The sequence below is a fragment of the Varanus komodoensis genome, unplaced genomic scaffold, assembly GCF_004798865.1.
Source record: "Varanus komodoensis strain SLA01 unplaced genomic scaffold, ASM479886v1 scaffold37, whole genome shotgun sequence".
Classification (NCBI taxonomy): domain Eukaryota; kingdom Metazoa; phylum Chordata; class Lepidosauria; order Squamata; family Varanidae; genus Varanus; species Varanus komodoensis.
This window is the reverse complement of record NW_025335889.1, coordinates 4,442,269-4,459,436: the sequence shown is the minus strand read 5'-3', so window position 1 is coordinate 4,459,436 and position 17,168 is coordinate 4,442,269. Positions and strand designations below refer to the sequence as shown.

General features: G+C 46.0%; 1 protein-coding gene across 1 annotated transcript in view; it reads left to right on the top strand.

Moving 5' to 3' along the window:
- The window catches only part of KCNS1 (potassium voltage-gated channel modifier subfamily S member 1), a 48,279-nt gene extending 32,221 nt beyond the window's left edge, over positions 1–16,058 (top strand). The window contains exons 2-3 of the mRNA XM_044440222.1: positions 5,437–6,451; positions 15,295–16,058. Of these exons, the coding sequence (XP_044296157.1) occupies positions 5,437–6,451; positions 15,295–15,729 (1,450 nt within the window). The 3' untranslated portion in view covers positions 15,730–16,058. The remainder of the gene's footprint in view (positions 1–5,436; positions 6,452–15,294) is intronic.
- Positions 16,059–17,168: the final 1,110 nt, after the last annotated feature.

The following is a 17,168-nucleotide window of genomic DNA, read 5'->3' as shown; positions in this document are numbered from 1 at the left end:
GAAGGATGTGTGCATGCTCAGACAGTCCTACAAATCATTGTTTTCTCCCTCTCTTTTAAAAAGCCCTTTTACACCAACTAATTGGCATTTATTGCCAGATGTGTGCTCATCAGGGAGCCACAGCTAGTCCCCGCTTTCTGCCAAGTGTACCTGCGTGATAAATGTGCCTTCAAAGACCTGTTTGCCACAGTTACACTGCAATTTTAGCTGTATACTTAAAATGCATTCCCTCTGATTGGGAGCTCAGGTGATGAATGCCAGCAGAAGTGGAATGGAACAGGAAGTGTTGGCACGCTTGTGGACACCTGATGTGTGCAGGAGTGTGCAAGAACATCCTTAGAAAAGCTAAAGTAGCCAAAAGCCCACACCACAGCAGCCCAGTGAGGATCAAACATGCTTAGGAATGATGCTGTGATGTGTGGTGGTTGGAAAACAAAGACTCTGAAGGGTGGGGTACAAATTGCACTTTTGAACTCTTTCCAGCTGTTTTTCCTGGAGGAAGGTGTGGATCCTGAGCAGGAAAAACCTTTGTAAGCATCTCGGTATAGGTCCCAGTCTTATTATTTTACTTATTTATTTAATATATTTATATCCTGCCTTTTGTCCCTTTCAGGAAACTCAAGGTGACTTATATTCTCCTCCTCTTCCTTTTAATCTTACCCTCACAACAATGACCCTTTGAGGTAGGTTGGTCTGAGGGTCTTTAACTGGCCCAAAGTCACCCAGTTGGCTATATGGCTGAGTGGGGACTAGACTAGAACCCAGAGTTCCTGAGTCCCTGTGCAGTGCTCTTAACCACTACAGCACACAGTTGTGAACTTTCCTACTCAAAGAAAGCATTTATCAGGTACCTGACACCCCCTGCTCACAGTCATTTACAGGTTCTTTAGGCAATGCTGCTGTAGCTGCTGCTGCTATTATCTCCTGTAGCCAAAGCTGTCTGGGCAGCTCTCAGCATTTAAGTCACCCATCATGTCGTGACCCTCCAGTCTAACCAGTACTTTAGGCAAGGTTTTTTGTTTGTTTGTTTGTTTGTTCTAATAGAGACTGAAGGTAAATTCCATCATTTGAATTTGAAAGAGAAAGAAAGTGTCATGTGGTGGAAAATCAGGAAAGGAAATGCTCCTCATGTAATGCTCAAATCTCGGTTTGGTGACAGAACTGAAAGCAGATCCAATGGATTAACCACCTTGTGTAGAAAAGTTCTGTTTGTGTGACAGACCCTTGGCCCAGCTAGAGAGTGGCAGCATTGCCTTAGCTGGATTTTATACCTCTTTTTTGAGGAGGCACTTGGGATATGCTCACAGTGCAAATGCCTGACTAAGGGAAAAAGCAGAGCCTTCTCCTGCGCTAAAAGAACTGCTAAAAGAACTCCCACCTGCCTTCTTTTCCTAGTTAAAAAGCTGCAGGCCACACCTCTTAGCAATTTGGCACTTCTATTGGTTAGAGAGCAGGACTATGAGCTTCTAGTCACCTGGAAACAGGATACCTGAGTGGCAACATTAGAAGCTGTAGACTGTTTTCCCTGCATTGTCTGTGGTTGTCTAACAGAGGTCTTTTCCATCACCTGCTACATTATTCTGTTGAGATGCAAACAATTCAACTTGCACCCTTCTACCTCCAAAGCTCTATCTCTGCACTATGGTTGCTCTCCCCACTGCTTCTGTGGGGTTCCATGGACAAGTCCCCTGTAGAGCTTGTAGCCTTGCTGTGAACACAATATAGAACAAGCACCACTTTGAGAGAAACAGATACTCTTGAACTCACAGAATGTATAAAATTGGGAGCAATCCCAAAGTCTAGTAAAATCTTTCCGGTAATTAATTGAGGACACTAACAGTATTTATTGATTTTTATTGTTTTTAGGTTTTGCTTCTTTGTTCTTTCATGGGCATGCTTCTCTCCCACAGTTGAAAGAGAAGAGCATAGGTCTTCGGAGACCAAATGGCTTTTCTGGTCCAAGTTTTTTGGGAATTGCACTTTCTGATATATATATATTTGATGGATGGGCTTATGCATATGTGACAGAATCCAATACAATAACTTTATATACCACTTGGCATAATCTTGGGAAGCCTTGAAGTAACTGGAGGACTGCCTTTTCTTGTCTGAATTTGGCAGGGAATGGCTTTGGGGATGGAGGGCTTTCTTTAGTCCTATGCACAGTCTGTGCCTGAACAAGATACAGCAATGCAAAAGAGGCATGAAGCCATGCGTACCTCCCCATTGCCAGTGTGCCGGCTCCATGCTCTCATTCCTGCTCTTCTCCTGCTGAGATCTGCTCTGAAGGGGGCTCCTGGATGTGAGGAGATGTCTCAGTGCATTTGAGAAGCCCGATAAAGCAGCATTTGGGATTGTGTGGAGGTTCAGTCCTGTGTCTCCAGGAAGGCTGGGGACGGAGCTGACACACGCAGATATGTTGCCCCTCACACAGATCACTGTGCTTGCAGAGGGCGGTTGCTTTCAGACTTAGGAAATGCCTGATGGCTCACTTTTAGGCGCCAGGCTCAGAGGTTCTTTGCTTGCCCGGTCATTTTATTTTATTATTTCATTTCTGAAGTTATGTTTTGCCTTCCAAAAACTTTTTGAGAGTATTTTAGTAATAGCTTTTATTGGACAATGATTGCTTGGTTTTTATGATGGATGGTTTTAATCCTGTAGTTTTATAGAATCTTGGATTGCATGCAATATTTTGTACCCTTTCACCTTTTTATTGATTTAACCTGCAGTTTTTATGAGTTAATAATTTTGTTACAGTTTAATGTATTTTGTCTGATTGTTACCCACTTTTGAAAGTTTTACACACCTGGCAAAAGCAGGTTAGAAATCCCCCAAATAAATAAAAGTGTACAGGTCCACTTTTGGCTTCTTTTCTCGTACTATCTGATCCCTTGATGAATCAGTCCAAACTCCACAGCCAGATAATACCTTTACTAGGACCAACCAAATATACACAGAATGATAGAAAAGCCTCTTAGGCAAGATATTACAGAAAACACAGGTGGTGTGGAGGGGAGGAGGAGGGCGGAGGGTGGGGGGAATGATGTCACAGTCATGAAGGCCCTACAGCTAGTCAGTGCGGGATGAGTTGTAGACCTAAATAGATACTGATCTCTACTAGGTGCCCTGCACGTTTCAGATTGCACCTAGGAGACTTAGAAGAATCAGCCATTCTGTTAGTCCTAACAGTCCCAGGTGTAACCTGAAACCTGCATGGCACCTAGAAGAGACTGATATCTATTTAAGTCCAGGACTCTTTGCAGACTTCATGATTTTATCATCAACTCAGCTCTTTCTCCCCTTATCCTTGCCTCCCCACCTGAACCAATAAAAAGATATGGGGGTCTCAAATGTTCCCCCGGCATTTTGAGTATATTACAGTAAGTATAACCAATGCCAGTTTGAAAACTTTGACCATGGTGTGTGTGTGTGTGTTTCATATGGACCAGCACAATTTACTTTTGTTTCGATGCATCAGGATTGTCCTTAGGATGATGATGGACAACTACATCAGCCAGCAAAGGACTCTTCCTTTCTTTCTTTTTATTTATTTATTTATTTTATTTATTTAAAACATTTCTATGCTGCCCCATTCGCCAAAGCCTCGGGGCGGCTCATAACATAAAATTAAAATATAATACATCCAAATATACAACAAATTAACAATATAAAATAACAATATAAAATAAGTCGCCCTGGCCAGATAAAATAAGCAAATAATATTAACAATTAAAATGACGTTTAAATAAAAAGGTCTTTGCCTGGCGCCGAAAAACAAATAACGACGGTGCCAGGTGGACCTCTCTGGGGAGCGCATTCCATAGATTGGGTGCCACCGCAGAGAAAGCCCTTCTCCAAGTACCTACGCTCCTAATTTCTTTCACGGAGGGTTCCCGGAGAAGGGCCTCTCCCGCAGATCTCAAGGGGCGGGCGGGCATATATGGATGTAAGCGCTCTTCAGGTGACCAGGACCCAAGCCGTTTAGGGCTTTATAGGGCATCACCAACACCTTGAATTGGGCCCGGACTTCAATGGGAAGCCAGTGAAGCTGATGGAGGACTGGAGTCATGTGACCATAACGCCCAGTCCCCGTCTGCAGCCTGGCAGCTCTATTTTGAACCAATTGAAGTATCCGGACCGTCTTCAAGGGTAGCCCCACGTAGAGCGCATTACAGAAGTCAAGGCAGGAAGTCACCAGCGCGTGTGTCACTGTCGCCAGGCAGTCGTACTCCAGGTAGGGGCGCAGCTGATGGATCAGCCGAAGCTGAAGGAAAGTGCTCCTCGCCACTGCTGTCACCTGAGCTTCCAATGAAAGCTCTGGGTCGAGGAGCACTCCCAGGCTGTGGACCTTGTCCCTAAGAGGGAGTGCAACCCCATTCAGGACTAGGTTCAATTCACCCTCTCCGAAGCCCGAACCTGACCCAAATTGAGTGGAAGACTGACTGTCCCACAGGTGGTACTCATCTTGCGCTCAGTCTGACTGATTTATAGTTCTTTCAACGACTGTGCAAGAGGGGTGGCACCACGGAAGGAAAATGTTCTTCCCTGCTACCATCAACTGCACAAAGTGCCATCTGGAGGGATTGTTCAGTGCGGTGAATGGTGTGTGGTGATCCTGGGTTGCCGCTGAAGTAGCGGGTGAGTCATCCTGAGCCTGTTGTGTGGGGTTTTGCCACCAATTTCGTTGACAAAATGGCTTGAATTTTGCTCAACTTGGGAGCTTCTATTTTGAATGCAGAGCCTGAGTCTTTCTTAAGCATCACCACTTCCCCCACGCAGCAGACAGAACTGAGGATGGGAGATGGATGTAGAAAAGTTTCTGAAACCATTTCGTTTGCAATGGGAGGGGTCAGCTGGTAACAGAAAACAAAGCCAAACACCACTGGATTAGACAAAGGCCGGGATTGATGCTTGGCAGCTCCGGGGAGAAAGGGGAGAAGGGTGCGGGTGCATATCACCCCCCATGACTTTTCCTGCTGCAGTCTCAGGCACACACGAGCTTTCCTCCCTTGTAGAGTTTCAGGTGTGTGCTTTCTCACAAACAAGTGGGGGGATTGATTCCAGGCAGGCAGACATATTAAGGAATCTCACCCCTTTCTCCTCTGACAATTGCACCTTCCAAATCTGCTTTTTCTAGGTAAAAAACAGCCATTGATGTTAGCATGAATGTGTAGCTCCCCCCCCCATTAAAGTTCCACTAATTAGAGAGCATATCAGGGGTTCTTTCTTAATTCTGTAGTAGGTGGTGGTGCATGACCATTCTTAGCCAGAGGACTAATTAACAAGACAAATGGGTATATCAAATGAAGGTTAGATATTCCAACCAGTTATGTGACTTGCAAGCAAAATATTGCCTTTGGATGCTTTTGGTTACTGCTTTTCTCCAACAGATATTAAATGTGTTGAATGAAATATCTTTGTTTCTCTCTCTCCTAGTCTGGCTGCTTGTTGTCTGCTGGTCACATCAGCCCCAGCTCTACTGATCATGGTCAACAAGACCTTAAACTATTGGGATCCCAATTTTGAGGATGAGGTCATCAACATCAATGTTGGGGGCCTGAGAAGAAGACTTAGCTCGAGTGCACTTTCCAAGTTCCCCGACACTCGGCTTGGGCGCTTGCTCTCCTGTGACTCTGAGGAGTCCATCCTGCAGCTATGCGATGACTATGATGTGAGTGCTCGGGAGTTTTACTTTGACCGGAACCCAGGCTTCTTCCTGTATGTGCTTCATTTCTACCAGACCGGCAAGCTGCATGTGATGGAGGAGCTGTGTGTCTTCTCCTTTTGCCAGGAGATAGAATACTGGGGGATTAATGAGTTCTTCTTGGACTCATGCTGCAGCTACCGCTACCATGAGCGAAAACTGGAGAGCCGCCACCGCAACTGGGATGAAGAGAGTGAGGTCAGCAGTGTGGACACCTCCCCTGATGAGATTCTGGATTTCAATCATGACCTGCTCCACTACAGCACCCTGCGCTGTGGCAATCTGCGCAAGCGCCTGTGGCTCACCATGGAGAACCCAGGCTATTCCATCCCAAGCAAGCTCTTCAGCTTTGTCTCGATTAGTGTTGTGCTGGTTTCCATTGCCATTATGTGCATCCACAGCATGCCAGAGTACCAGGAGTTCGATGAGGAGGGCAGGCTGAAGGATGACTCTGTGTTGCAAAACCTGGAGTACTTTTGCATCTCCTGGTTCACCTTTGAAGTGACTGCCCGCCTGCTGCTGGCTCCAAACCTGAATAAGTTCTTCAAGCATCCTCTGAATTTGATTGATATTGTGTCGGTCTTACCTTTCTATGTCACCCTTCTGGTGGACATGACCATGAGGAGTGACTCGGAGTTGGGGAACCTGGGCAAGGTGGTGCAAGTGTTTCGTCTCATGAGGATATTCCGGGTGCTGAAGTTGGCAAGGCATTCGACGGGCTTGAGATCTTTAGGAGCTACCTTGAAGGTAAGCCTGGAATCAGTGACCTTTCAGCCTCCTTTTGTATCCCAGGTTCTCAGACTTGGAATGCTCATGACATTTTGAAAATAGCCAGAAGCACTTCTCACAAACTTAATTTAGTGGGAAGGTTTTGTATCCGATTCACATGCAATGGAAACTAGTCCTTGTTCCCTTTTCAAGCTAGACTACTATAATACAGGGGAAGAACTCAAGTGAGTTGGAGTCCCAAAATTCTCTACCAAGTGGATCTAGTCATCTGATGTTGCTGCAGTGCAGCCAACTGCAGTGCACCTTCTCCAACTTAGTGCTCTTCAGACATACTGGACTACAGCTCCTAGCATGTCCCCAACGAGCCATACTGGCTGAGAATGCTGAGAGATGTAATCCAACACATCCAGAGGGGCACTGAGTTGGAGAAAGTGTTGTAGTATATTCTATTCCTACCGGTATCATCCACCCACCCACCTTCACCATTCCCATTTTCCTCAAACTTGGCTTTGCTCTTTCTGGTGACACAGCCCTTTCCATTCTCTCTGCACTTCAAAGCTACCTATTTTCAGGGACTGAGGACCATACACTAAAAGAAGGAAGAGGATAAAGAGTAGCATCTCACTGTTTCCAGTCCTGTAAAGTATAGCTGTGACTTGACCTTATGGCATTTCTAACCTTTTCTTGGCACAGAAGGTGGGTTACTGTGGGCAGAATGTGGAACGTGCTATAAGGGCAATCCACGCACAAGCTGAGCTTCCGCAGAGTTCTCCTATGTGCCTCCTCCCTGAAGTTATTCTTCCCAGAAACTAACTGGCAGGTGCTTCCAGATTCTGTGAAACATCCAAGTACTGCATATTCAAGTGTCACTTTTCACGATCTTGCTCTTTATCTTCACAGTTCCTGGGTTTTTTAACCTAAAATGCGGATTTGGGCAAGGGAAACACTGTGTACACTGTCCTAATCATCAGTGCTGAAAGAGAATTAGAAAAAAAACCCCTTAAGCCTCTTGAAATTTCAAGGATAGTTCCTCTAACTTAGGATATTTTTTCTGCCTGGCTGGCTGTAGCTGATTTATTTGCAAGACTGCTGCCAACCAGCCTAAGGCTGACCTGCAAACACTGGCATTCATTTGACACCAGAAGCAGTTGCAGGGCCAGCTGAATGTGTGCACATGACTGACTGGCCGGCTGGCCGGCCGAGGGAGTGACAGAGATGAGGGATCTCCTGTAGTGCAGAGAATGTCTGGGGGATTGAAGCTTGCCTGACTGCTTTTGTCTTCTTAAAGGGCCTGGGTTTATAATGATAAATGAGGCCAGGAAAGACTCAGTCTGGAAGAAGAGGGCTTGAATCCTTCTGGCTCAGTGGTCTGAAAGAGCCCTTGCCAAGCACAGGACTAAGGGATATAAGGCGCACGTCAGTATAGTGTATTTAGCACACCTGAAGGACCGGATGGGTTGATGCTGAAAGGGGCTGCCAGGATCAGTCTACGAGCTTTCAGCAGGTGGACAGTTGGTTGAAAATGTTGGCTTTGCATCTCCTAGTCCACCCAGCCTGGTGCTCATTGTTTTGGACTGCAAGTCTCATCACCCCAACCCTTGGCCACAATGGCTGTGGCTTCAGGGAGTTGTAGTCTGAGCCATATAGAGGGCATCAGGTTGGGGAAGGCTGATGTAGCCCACACTCTGGCACCCCACTTTCTTTCAGCACAGCTGAAATGTTGATTAAGGAAGCACGCATGATGAGCATCTTGCTTGTTGCCTCTGGTTTAGATTCTTGTGCATGAATTGCAGAATAATGCTCATCATAATTTACCTCTCATTGTGGGCACTCACAACACTGTCAGAGAAATGAGTCATAAAGACCATAGGGAAAGTATGAAGCAGGTTGCCTGGGGAGAAGTAATGCTTAATATGAGTTGGACTTGATGGTCTTATAGGACCCTTCCAACTCTGCTGTTCTGTGATGCCGTATTTCTATGTTCCTCTGTTTCATATGCACACGCACACTCCTTCCAAGAGATGCTGTGGACATTTTCTAATCCTGGAGTTGAGAACCTAGTGCCCTCTATATGTTTTGGACTACAGATCCCTTCAGCTCCAGCCAGCATGTCCCATGGTCAGGAATTATGAGGGTGTTGTAATCCAAAATATTTAGAGGGCATCGGATTGCCTACATCTGCTTTAATCAATAGAATTCACTTCAGATCACTGAATTCTCTGCCACTGAGATGCTGCCACTTGGACTGAAGGCCTAGTTGCTCCCAAAGGACTCCAAAAGTGGAAAGGAGATGAGGTGTCAACCTTTTGTAATGGCCTTGCATTAGAATAAAGAGAGGGAAGGGCAGCTTGTGGATACTTCTAAACTACCCCCCTCCCGCCATGAGAAACATTCGCTTATTCATTCCAAAAAATCCAATTGAGGTTTATCTCAAGCTGCTGCATTGCCATATTTTCCCCTGTGGTTGCTTGTTTCTTCAGATACTGATTATAACCGTATTTAAACATTTCTAATGCAACTGCAGGCTGAGGCTTCGAAGTGTGACCTGACTAGCACTTCTGCCTGACATAGTTTGGAGGTGTGACTTCTGATGTGTTCAGTCACACTGTGGAACTCTGTTTATCTTCCATCCCTTTCTGGCCCTCAGCCATTTTCTTCACTTACTAATCTCTAGTGACACTGGCAAGGGTGGAGAAAATCTTGTCAGTTTCCCAAAAAACAACATTTTTAAAAACTAAAAGAAAACTATGACAATGTGCACCAACACTGACACATACATGTGTCCCTTTAAGAAGGCTCTTCCCCTGGAGAAGCAGCAGTAGAAGGAAATCTCCACACCATGTGATACTGAAGGAACCTGGACAGAGGGTAGAAGGAGGTGAGCAGGCAGGGTGCTGACGGGTGAGCAATGGAGGCAACTCAGCCCTTGCCACAGGTCTGCAAAGCACAGGGCTAGTAGAACGTGTGATCTCCGCCTGGCCAAGGACTTATATAGTTTGCTCCACCCACTGTAGGATGTCTCCTTTTCTAGGCTGCTTACCTGAAGTAGTAACAGTGAAGGAAGCCACTACCTTTTCTGCAGTGGGTCTGGTTCAAAAAGAGCAGGATGTGGGTTGTATCAATGCTATTCCTACTTAGAGCAGAGCCACTGAAATGCATGAGACATAAGACAGGCTAAGATGATACAGCCCTGGCCCTCCTGATGCTGTGGTACTGTCATGCCCATGTTCCAGGTCTCCCTCCCAGTGCAAAGTAAATGTTCCCTTTGCCATAATCTTTGGTACCTGTTTGTTCCCATGGGCAGAGTAGTGTTTGAGAGCCCTTCAGGAGTAGTGGGCAGAGCCTGATGTCGGCTGCACATCTTGTAAGTTGTGGGCATCTTGAAGGCACCTGGTTGGAGAAGGCAGACCTAATGACACTAACTGGGAAGACATCCGGGAGAGACCAAAGGAAGTCCTTCTGCCTGTTCTTTTCTTGGGCATTACCCTGTGAGAGAGTAATTGCTGTTGGTTTTAGTCACTGTTTTAGCTGTATTTTCTCTGCTTTGTGTGTGGGTGGAGTTTTTGTTCCTTGGTGTTACCTGACCTGAGAACATTTTATACTAAAGCATGCACATGTTGCAAATGAATATGCATCAGTGCAGATAAAACACAATCGAGCTTCATCATTTCAGTTGAGGGTGTAGAGTAGAGAGTTAAGGCAAAGGCTTGAATTCCTGCAGATCAAGGAGCAACCCTGGAAGTACTGGCCTCTTGGGCAATTGTTACGTAGGAACATGGGGACTGAGGGATGGGGGCAAGCAGCTCTTCCAAGGTTCTCTGGCATGCCATCTGCATAGTTTTGCTTTCTTTAGATGAGTATTTCTCATTATTGCTTTGTGCATGTTTTGTCTTATTGCTCTCTCTCTAACATACAATGCAGCCAGCAGAGTTAAAGGCTGGAAGTAAAAGTGACAGCTGCTGTAAAAAAGATGAAAATGTACTATTGATCCAGGAACCCGGGACTCATTATTCCCAAGTGCAAATTGCAAGTTGAGATCTTGGTGTAACGGTTCTTTTGCATGTGCCACCACTTCCCCTGGCTTGTAGCACTGGAGTTCCCAACCTCCAGCATCATCACACTTTCTGTTTGTGGAAGAGAAAAAGCCTCTTGGGCTGTTCCATAAGAATAGCTGGATTACACTTCCATAAGCTGTCTCTCTCTCGGTATGGCAGCTTCATTTTGTGCCTGACTGTCACTATGCTGTTGTCCCTTCCTGTCTGTCACTTGTGCCCTTCCTATAAATAACCAGCCCTGATGGAGTGTGAGCTACTCACGTCATGTGACCCTGTATTAGCACACACCCCTTCCACTGTGTAGTGATGGGGGACTTCCATTCCCGCACATGACATGCCTGAGCAAAGCATGCACCCATGGCACCAGTGCATGGACTTGCCATCCTTTGACAATGGCCTGGGTCCGTCAGTGTCGGAGTCGGTAAGTTGGTTTTGATCTTTTATTTTATTTATTTATTAATTAAAACATTTCTATGCTGCCCCATTCGCCGAAGCCTTGGGGCAGTGCCACAAAACAGTTACAGAGCAGAGGCATCCCTTATGAAGTGGTGAGTCAGGGGTTGCTCACCCAGCTAGAAGGAGTGGTGCAAAGATCTGTCACAAAGGACTTTGCATTCAGCCTGGGGAGCTGGAGACACGTGAACTCCCAGGCTTCCCAAGAAGTTGTTGTAAAGGCTGCCATTCTATGCACGGATACGCAACTATATACCAAGTCTGGTGGTTCCACCGAGATTCGCAGCCCTACATGGAGCTGCTGGGGACTGAACCAGGGGCCTTCTGCCCCTGGACTATGGCCTTGCCCCTTATTTGTGAGCAAGCACCACTGAACTCAGTGGGGCCAGGTTCTTGAGCAAACTTGTATTGGATCTAGATGTGCATGACATCTGCAGTTGCATGTATTTCTCAGCTGTGTTCTTAATACAGAACCAGCATAACATAGCTATTTAGAGTGTGTGCAAGAACTGAGAAACTCCTGGCTCCTATCTCACCTCTTAGTCCTTTCTTAACCGTTTTTTCCATCCCACCTCACCACTGCTTTGCCCCACGTTTTCAGTCCCACATATGCTCAGTACTTATTTAGTATTGTACCAGTGTTCTACCATCTAAGTAAATTTATGTTAGCGGTGACAAGATACCTACATGTGTTCAAAAACTGGCCCTTTTACAAGTCCAGGGCCATGTTAAGACCAAAGCTTTGGGGTGTGAAGGGCTTGTAGGTGTGGTTATGGATCACCAGGAGAAACCCCACTTGACGTTCAGCCCACATTTGCTTCCTCCATCTCAAAGTTGCGCCTACCCTCCTCACCCATGTAATTTGAGAAGAGCTTCTGCCTGATGGAATGTGGATCGAGAGGAAGGACAGAAGATGGACCACTTTGTAAGGAACAGGACTTCCATTCCAGAATGTCTTTTGCTGCCCTGGAAGATAGGGCTGATAACTGGCAAGGCTTCCTTCACATCCAGAACAAGGAACATTTCTGCATGTGAAAGGCTTAGGAGCCCTGTCTGGAGGCAGAGGAAGCTTGGTGGCCCTCTCTTTTTGGCCCTGAAACTGGCAACAATCAGCTCTGGCTCCCTGTCTTGAGAACTGGCACTGGGTATTTGCCTATCTCTTTTAACACCAATATAGCCACACAATCAGCAGGAACTAAGCCAGGCCATTCAGTCTATGTATAACAGTATTGTCTACACTGAATGGCGGCAGCAGCAGCTCTCCAGGGTTTCAGGCAGGATTCTTTCCTAACCCCACCTGAGGACTGAGCCTGGGAACCTCTGCATTATGTCCCTTCCCAAAGGACCAGTTTGGCCAGTCCCCACCTTGCCCGTCTCAGGATGACCGTGGCAGGAGGCACTTTGCCTCTTGTCCACTCAACCTCCTGCATAATGTAATGTTCTCTGTCTCAGCAGCCTTGACTTTCCCTGTGCCAGAGTTGGCATCCGTCACACAAGGCATAGCTTGAGGCAATGTTCGCTCCCTCTGCTCTTTCCAGTGCCTGCCTTAAAATCTGCACAAAGGAGGCAAGTGACATAATTTTATTTACCCCCTGGAAATCAAGCTGATCCCTGCCAAACATTGCAGACACCAAGCCTGCATTCATTCTGGCTGAATACAAGCACGGCCTGGCTCAGCGTCCTGGCCTGGCAGTGGTGCCAGTCCGGAGCTGGGCAGCAGCTCTGTCCTGCAAACAGCCTGGCAGCACCAGGCAGTTTCCTGCTGCTCACGGGCCTTGCCCTTCGCAGATGCAACACTGGGAGTCAGAGAAGCCCCGGAGGATGTGACGGCTGCAGCCGCCTGATCCTCGCGGCTCAGTTGGTGTTAGTTCCAGAGGGTGCTGGTCAGCAAAGCATTTTGATTCATACTCTGAGAGCTGCTAAGAAGTGTATTAATCTGCAAAGGCGCCTGGGCCCTGGACTGGCAGAAATCAAGCTGGTGACAGTAGGAAACAGGCGGGTTTCTTATTCCTGGGCTCAAGGCTCTAATCCTGGGAATAGCAGGAGAATGTGAATCTCAGTTAAGTCATTGAAATGTACAGAGCAAGAGTATTTTGTTTGTTTAAAGCCATTTTAATCTTGTTCCTAAGCCAAAAACATCTCTGAGAGCACATTACAAACAGTAAAACAAGGCAGTTCCAGCCTGAAGGCTTAGAGTCTAAATCTTTCCCAGAAGCAAGTCCCATTCAGTTCAATGGAGATTACTCCCAGGTAAGTGAGTATAGGATTTCAGCCTTCAGAACATTGTCCATAACTACAAACATGAATGGCAGCAGAAAGTCACCGATTTGTACTTAGTTTGCATTAAGTTTCCTGCAATACAAATGTGAGTGCTTTGTTTTATTGTGCGGAGTCTGAGCAGTGCAATTCTTTAGCTAGAAAAGAAAGATCTTTAATGAACAATGTCAAATGCCACCACTGTGAAGAGCAGCACTAATTACTTAATTGCAGTAAGAGAGCCTTCCTGTGGTCTCTGGGCAAGTATCCCTTCTGGGCAAGAAAAGCCCTCCGAAGGGCAGAACCAGGATGGAGCTACTCACTCTGAAATGAACACAGATTGCATTTCCCTCAACACTAATGCAGAGCTTCTACCTGCATGTGGCAGACTTGTGAAACAATTACAAGATTTTGGAAATGGATACATGCGGAGATACAAAAACCTTTAAAACTAAGTTTCCTATGAACCCTAAGAATATGCTTTTGAATATAATGCCAGAGACTTTTTCTAAGAATATGCCAGAGTTATTTAAATATATGACAACTGCAGCAAGAATTACAATTGCTTCTAAATGGAAATAACCAGAATCCTCAACAATTGAAGAATGGAAAAATAAGCTGGCAGAATATGCAGTGATGGCAAAATCAACTAATTATGTAAATAGAAGACCGGTTGAGTAATTTAACGACAAATGGAAATTCTATTATACCCAGTACAATTAATGGGACATAAAAGGCAGCTCTTTAAAAAGTAGTTGGGGATTTATAATTGATTCAAAGCAATTGGAAAATTTGTTGTTATACAGAATAATAATACCCATTTTTGAATTTCCATAGAGTGCTGAATGACAGAAAGATATATATTTTCAGTCTCTTTGAAATTCGTGGGCTTGAAGGAATTGGTTGTACTTGTACAATATCCCTTGGCAACTTTATTCTATTCTATGTTATTTTACTTCTTTATACACATACTTTTCTTCTTTCTGTATTCTGTTTATGTTAAGAAAATATATTTTAAAAAACTAATGAAGAGCAAGGCGTGTAAGGGAATAGGCAGGGAAGAATAGCTGCAGAGGTGCTGATTCTCCCCCAAAGATCCCTTTCCAGCCATTGTTAATCTCACTCTGTGTGTGTGTGTGTGTGTGTGTGCGCGTGCGTGCGTGCGTGCTCCCTCCCAGTCAACCTCTTGAGACTATAACTAAACCCACCTGGGGCAGCAGGTGGGGGACAAATGCAGGAAGGGCAGCAGGGCAGCATTTCAAGGCATACACAGATTCAGGGTTAAACACACACACACACACGCTTTGTAAATCTTTCCACCTTTGGAAGAAAGGAATTGGCTAGTGAAGGGACATGTAATTTGTGTGCAAAAGGCCCCAGGTCCATCCCCATGCAGAGTTAGGAAGTACCCCAGAGAGACTACCCTGTAGAGCTACTACCAGTCTGTGTGAACCAGGGAGCATCACATTTGGGGGACAATTTCTGCCCCCCGAGGGTGCCCAGCTGGCCCTCTGGGGTTCCCCAAATTGCTGTGCTGCTGGTCCTACCTGCTTTCCCTCAACTCCCAATTATGTGGTGGTTTCCTGGTTTTTGTAGGTTTTTCCTGGAATTCTACAAGGTTGGAATGCCCCATCCTAAAGCTCGGCTATGGCTGAGAAGCATTTTAAGCTAAAATGTGCTGGATTTTTGGCCCTCCTGGAAGGTGGGTCTCCAAGAGCTTCTTCCAAAAAGCCCTTGCACTGGAAAAGGTTCAGCATTCCTTGTGTTAGCAGCAGTAGTCTAAACAGGCCAGTGGTGTGACCAGTGTAAACTGGCTGATGGTACTTTTGACACCGTAACAAATGCAGGACTAGACATAAATTGAGGCAATGTGCAGGTCCACCCTAGATGGATTCATGGCATTTGCCACATACTTTCCTAAGTGATGGAAACAGAAATGTCCCTGCTGTGAGTGAGGGGAAAGGAGCCCACCGGATTCTCATGGAGTAGAGAAGCCAAGAGGGCCTGTGACTTCCCTTCACTCCAAGAATCACTCAGTTGTAGGTTCTGAGGCCTCACTGTTCCCATCCGTGATGTTTTCTCTGTTTTCCTTTTCAGCACAGCTACAGAGAAGTGGGAATTCTTCTCCTGTACTTGGCTGTCGGGGTGTCTGTTTTCTCTGGTGTGGCCTACACTGCAGAAAAGGAAGAAGACGTTGGTTTTGACACTATCCCTGCCTGCTGGTGGTGGGGGACGGTTAGCATGACGACCGTAGGCTATGGAGATGTTGTGCCAGTGACGGTGGCCGGCAAACTGGCAGCCTCCGGTTGCATCCTGGGTGGGATTTTGGTTGTGGCGCTGCCCATCACTATCATCTTCAACAAGTTCTCCCACTTCTACCGCAGGCAGAAGGCCCTTGAGGCTGCTGTGCGAAACAGTGACAAGAAGGAAGCAGAGGACTCAGAGCATTACCCAAGCCAAGAATCAGAGGCTTTAAGTGAAGTCTTCCAGAGGGATGATGACCTCACCAGAAACATCCTTCCAGTCCACTGAACACATTTGAGTTCAAGAATGTTAGTTCTGTTCTGGCCTCAGACAGCAGGCAGGTTGCTAGTGCAATCATAGCAGCAACATTATCTCTGCCGTTATGGGCCTCTTCATTTTCTCTGAGCTGCTCCAGAAGCGCTTGTGTGGTAGCTGCTCGCTGAGCCATTGCAGAATACCCATTGCCCTTATGCATCTGGATTTCTAGTATTCTACTAGGACACAAAACTCTGTGACTGACCCAATCCTGTCCCCATAAAAGGAAGGCTTGGAGCGAAATGGCCAAAATACGATGCTCCTCAATACAGCCCAGTTCTCAGCCCTCCAAAGCAGTAAAGGAGGGCAGCTTTGCCATTACATACTCTTGTTAATGGTGGCAGTTCCTTGCTGAGGCCAATGCTTCTAGCATTTCTCATACAGGCAGGTCAAGGTATCCAGTTTGGATTGGAAATGCAAGACTGGAATCTAGCAAATAGGCAAATTGTGCAATCAAATAGGCGCATTTTTAAAGGATGGCCTCTTTGTTTCTGAACCACACATCCTCTTGGCTAAACGTCCTCAGTCTAAATGCAGCCAAACATTCTTCTACCATCTGTCAACTGACTGATGCTCAATATTATTTTGCTTCCATCCCATCCCTTTGTCCCAGTTTATGATTTTATCTTTAGCATTGCCAAAGAGACTGGGCACTGGTTGTCAAGGTTATCCTGACTGGTGTGACAAACCATTGTTACAGCTTCCACACCAGGAAATTATAGAAGAAAGAGTCTCCTGGCTTGCCTTATCAACAACTGTCTGACAGAGACCATGGGGGCTACCAGCAACCTAGCTGATGTAGCCCAGAATGATTCTAAATGGATCCAAAGCTGATGAAGAAAACCTGGGGAATTGTGACTCCTTTTCTGCCAACTCTTAACAATTGGAATAACATAGATGACTTTATAAAGCTATGCATGGTGTAGAGAATGCAGATGAAGGGGGTGTTTTTGTTTTTTGTTTCCTCTCAACACTCAGTAACCACTCAGTGAAACTGATGAACAGGAGGTTCAAGGGTAGACGGACAGAAGTATTCTTTCAAGCGACACAGAATCAACTTGCAGCATTTCCGGCCACATGATGCAGTGTTAATTATTGGTGTAGAGTGTTTTAAACACAGATTAGACAAAGCCATGGAGGATGCAGCCATGATGGCTAAATGGCAGCCTTCATGTTCAGAGGCATACCTCTGGGTACCAGTTGCTGAGGGGCAACAGCAGAGAAGAGCTGTTGCTTTTATGCCTTGTTGCTGAACTTCTTAGAAGCATCAGGCTAACCACTGTGGGAAAGCATGCTGAACTAAATGGACCATTCAGTTATGAACACAGGAAGCTGTCTTCCATGGTCCATCTGGCCCAGCACTGGTGACATTGCCTGGCAGCAGTTCTTCAGTGTTTCAGGTAGGTTGTCCC